This window comes from Gadus macrocephalus, chromosome 4 (assembly GCF_031168955.1).
Source record: "Gadus macrocephalus chromosome 4, ASM3116895v1".
NCBI classification, from domain to species: Eukaryota; Metazoa; Chordata; class Actinopteri; order Gadiformes; family Gadidae; genus Gadus; species Gadus macrocephalus.
In genome coordinates, this window is record NC_082385.1 from 524798 (window position 1) to 529050 (window position 4253).

The 4253-nt window shown below is 51.9% G+C and overlaps 1 protein-coding gene across 2 annotated transcripts; it reads left to right on the top strand.

Annotated features, from left to right (window-relative positions):
- Positions 1 to 242: 242 nt before the first annotated feature.
- klhl42 (kelch-like family, member 42) lies at positions 243 to 3978 on the top strand. 2 transcript variants are annotated; one of them, XM_060048508.1, is made up of 3 exons: positions 243 to 1424; positions 2049 to 2242; positions 2618 to 3978. In XM_060048508.1, exons 1-3 carry the CDS (start codon positions 505 to 507, stop codon positions 3064 to 3066), a joined length of 1563 nt encoding a protein of 520 aa, XP_059904491.1. In that variant the 5' UTR covers positions 243 to 504; the 3' UTR covers positions 3067 to 3978. The 2 variants fall into 2 exon arrangements, with proteins under 2 accessions (XP_059904491.1, XP_059904492.1); XM_060048509.1 differs by lacking the exon at positions 2049 to 2242.
- The last annotated feature ends 275 nt before the right edge of the window (positions 3979 to 4253 follow it).

Sequence of the window (4253 nt, forward strand, 5' to 3'; positions counted from 1 at the left end):
GCCCTATTTTATTAATTATATAAGTCTAGTGAGTATTGTATGCGTTGTGTATTTCCGCCATTCAAAGATCAGACACAAAATAATTTGTTGATTCTCAAACATGAGAATAAATAAATGCGTTGTTGTCGGCAAATATTGGAGTTGACCACAGTGCGTACTGTGGTCAACCCCAATATGTGCCAACAGAGGGCGCCAACACAACGGCGCGCTACTTTAAAAAGCATCCCCCGAATCCCGGAAATGACGTTGGTTTCAGAATCAAAACAAACGTGACAGCTCTCTGCTTCAAAACACTCAACCACTCGCATACGCTGTGTAAACAGCTAGAAGTAAGGAGGAATCCACACTGTTTATCAGACACAATGTTTCAGACGGTGAATTCGCCCTCAGGGAAACGTTAGTCTGCGATAATGTATTTATTAGGACCACTCAATCTCGGGATTAACAGTTAGTTGCTGGATAAAACCTCTGTGTGTTGGAGCTATGGGTTAAACATGACCATATATGGACCGGGTTCCGATGATCAGTCCGCCTTTGCGGCACAGATGTCAACAAGTGTCTCCTAAACGTTGGCTTCAACTGGATACTGTAAGTCACCAATGCAGCGAAGAATCATTACAAGTTCCAAACATGTCGTCCGAAAAAGTCGTGGCTATCGTGATGGATGATAAAACCTACGAGGTGGACAAGCACAAGCTGATCGAGAACAGCGACTACTTCCGTGCGCTGTACGGCTCGGGCATGCGGGAGTCCACGGCGGACTCCGTCCAGTTGCAGGGTCTGAGCGGTCAGGGTCTGGAGCTGGTCCTCGGGTTCATCAACACGTCCAAGGTGCACATCGTGGACGAGACGCTGGAAGACCTGATCGAGACGGCGTCCTTCCTACAGGTCACGCCCATCCTCAAGCTTCTCCCGTCGGAGATCCGACCGGAGAACTGTGTGGATCTCTACCGGCTCTCCGAGGTGTACGGGACCAACGACCTGCGCCACGCCTGCCTCCAGTTCATGACCTGCCACTACCACCCGATGCTGAGACGGCCCGAGTTCCACCTGCTGTCCCCAGAGCTCCGGGACCAGGTGCGGGAGATGCGCATGACGGGCACCGCCACTCTGCTTGTGATCGGAGACTTCACCCGTGTTGCCGCGCCGTCGGACGGAGCAGCGGCCGGGCGACTGCATCAGGATGGCGCCGCCCCCTGGTCCATGTTGCGGTACGGGGACGCGGAGAGGTGGTGGAAACCCCTTTTCAGCCACAATCTGCCCTCAGACATGAGGAACGTCCGCGGCTACGGCTACACGGTGCTGCACAACTATCTGTTCATCGTCGGTGGATACCGGGTGGCCAGCCAGGAGATGTCTGCCGCTCACTGCTACAACCCCTGTCGGAACGAATGGGCCCAGATCGCACCACTGAACCAAAAGAGGTTTGACCATACTGTATCTCTATTGGTTTAACCAGCGCAACCTTCCTACCAACATCACAACCACATTCATACAGAAGGGGTATAGGAGCATTTAACATGTTGTCACACTATGTAAACGCAGTACATAGTGTGTGGAGTAATAACTCATTAGTAGTGACTCATTCCAAGCAGCCAACTTTGTACCCTTTCACCACAATGAGAATAGTGGTTTCTGGTGGCTTGGTTATTCTAGAATCTCTGGTCAAGTAGTACCAAGATGGTGTGTTTGAACTTCCTTAATGTGAATGTAAACGGAGGGCACTTATACAGCGCTTTTCTAACCAGTGGCCACTCAATACTGCCTAACATTCAGCCATTCATGCACCGACGGCAGAGTCAGCCCCCGAGGGCGACAGGCAGCTCATCAGGAGCAGTCAGGGTGGGGCGTCTCGCTCAGGGACACCTCCACACCTCGCCCGCGCCACCTCCTGAGCCCCATGCCGCCCCTAATGCTTTCGCCCCTAATGCTTTTCGATTACACATCCCATGAACTTGAGACCCTCCAAAAAAAAAAAAACGAATCGTACTCTGTGAACAGTTCTAACCGAATGCACTGAGCGGTGATACGGCTGCGTCCCGTTGCAGGTCCAACTTCAGGCTGCTGGCGGCCCAGGGGCGTCTGTTCGCGGTGGGGGGGCAGAGCCTGGGCACGGTGGAGAGCTACAGCCCGGAGACGGACTGGTGGACCTGCGTCTCCTCCATGCCCGAGCCGCTGGCCGAGTTCTCGGCCTGCGAGTGCCAGGGGATGATCTACGTCATGGGGGGCTACACGCAGCGAGGTGGGGCTGTCCGCCGCCCCCCTGAGGGTCTGCTAACACAGCCGAGAGCATTTTAATATTAAAACCGCCGATCTCTGGTAGAAACCTCGTAACGCGTCTCTGGAGGAAACGCTGTGGTTCTGACTCGTCTGAGCTGTTCTCAACTCTTTCAAGGAGAAACCACTTCTGATTCTGCAATGTTTCCCCGGCATTGTGCATGAAGTGGTTAATAATAATACAATACAAATATTCAGTTTTACATTCAAAGACCTGCAGGAGTTCATTCTTGAATTTGAGAGATTTATAAGATTTGCCTCGGACGTAGCTCTCCTCAACTTCTGACACTCACTCACTCTTTGCCCCCGCCCCCGCCCCCCCCCCCCCCCCGCCCCGCAGACAGGAACCTGGACGTGCTCCGCTACTGCCCGTCGTCAGACGTCTGGAGCGTGCTGCGCTCCTGCCGCACGCGACACGTCCGCAAGCAGCAGATGCTGTCGGTGGGGGGCACCCTGTACCTGGTGGGGGGGTACACCCACGACCTCTGGGGCGCGGGGCCGGGCGCGGGCCGGCACCGCGCCCCCAGCCAGTCGGAGAACACGCTGAGGGTGCAGTCGTACGACGTGGCCACGGGCGAGTGGCTGCGGCTGAAGGAGAACGCCTTCCGCTCCGGACTCAACCTGACGTGCGCGCTCCACAACGACGGCGTCTACATCATGAGCCGCGACGTGGGCGCCCACCTGCTCAAGTACAACCTGTTCTCCGGCGCCTGGGAGGCGGGGGGCTCCTTCCCCGCGCTGGGCCACAACACGCTGCTCTGCTCCCTGTACCTGCCCCACTGGCTGTGACGGGGGGCAGGGGGGCAGGGCCCTGGGTGGCAGGGGGGCAGGGCCCTGGGTGGTAGGGGCCTTGGGGGATGGCTGTATTGCTGGTGAAGTGGTAGGCCTCCGTTCTATCTGGCTGGCTCGTGGTCCACTCAGGTACGTTCCCCAGGGGGGGGGCCACGGGCCTTGGACTGGGGGTATTGCTGGTTTGCAGCGGCAACACTATCTGGTTGACTTCGGGACTCCTAGAACATGTACTTGTACCAGAGGGAAAGAGTTGGAGTTACCTTTCTCTTCGGATCTCAGTTTTCTGGGGGAGAACCGTCTTGAATCCTCCCAAGGACCGAGGGAACCACACCTAATTAGGAAATATTATAATATATTTTTTTATAAATTTAAGTTTGGCAAATGTTCATGCTTGTCTACTCAGAGTAGATGTGTATGAACATTACGCACTACATTCCTTGAATTGACAATTCTCTTGGATGTGCAAAACATGTGCACCTCTCCAAAGAAAACCTACATTCATTCTTATGTTCTATGCAAATGATGACAATGAAATAGGTTTTTGTTTTACACTGCACGTTAGACAAGAACTAGGAAACGATTTGTCGCACAGAAGTGTCTTCAGCAGACGTTTTTTTACAAGCCTAGACTAAGCTACCATTGCAATTCCATGAAATGGATGTCCCACGTGCCTTTAATGACCGTTACAGCGCAACTCTGACGATACTGACGATTGCCTACAAGAACATAATGCAGTAAGGATGCCAATAAGTGACCAAAACTGCAGTTTTTATGTTCTTTTTAGTTTTCTAGTGCCTTGATTAAGATAATTTACACTTAGAAGAAAACACGTGATTATCCAGTGGTCTTCAATCGATTGTTTTATCGCTGACTTTTCTTTTTTATGTATTAAAGGATATTTGCACATTTTTTAAACGGCTCGTTCTATGGTATGTCCTGTGTGTTTGTGTGTATTTCAAAGAAAGAAAGCTATTTTAACCATATTGAAGGGCCAATGTCATTGTTGAAACTAGACCATTTGCTGACAATGACGGCAAAATATGAATACTGATGTTCCACTCTTTCTTCATGGTTAGCAGTAACAATGTAGGCCTATATCCACCAGGTGGCAGTGTACGCCCATTAAAGCGAATGGTTAAAAATAAACCATGTTTTCTTATTCACAGGGATTCCCTTTCTCGTTC

Bases quoted from the DNA above. Each gene is read 5' to 3' on its own strand.
- klhl42 (XM_060048508.1), top strand. From the start codon at position 505: ATGGACCGGGTTCCGATGATCAGTCCGCCTTTGCGGCACAGATGTCAA. The intron at 1,425-2,048 runs GTTTGACCATAC...GTCCCGTTGCAG, and splicing joins GCACCACTGAACCAAAAGAG to GTCCAACTTCAGGCTGCTGG. The intron at 2,243-2,617 runs GTGGGGCTGTCC...CCCGCCCCGCAG, and splicing joins GGGGGGCTACACGCAGCGAG to ACAGGAACCTGGACGTGCTC.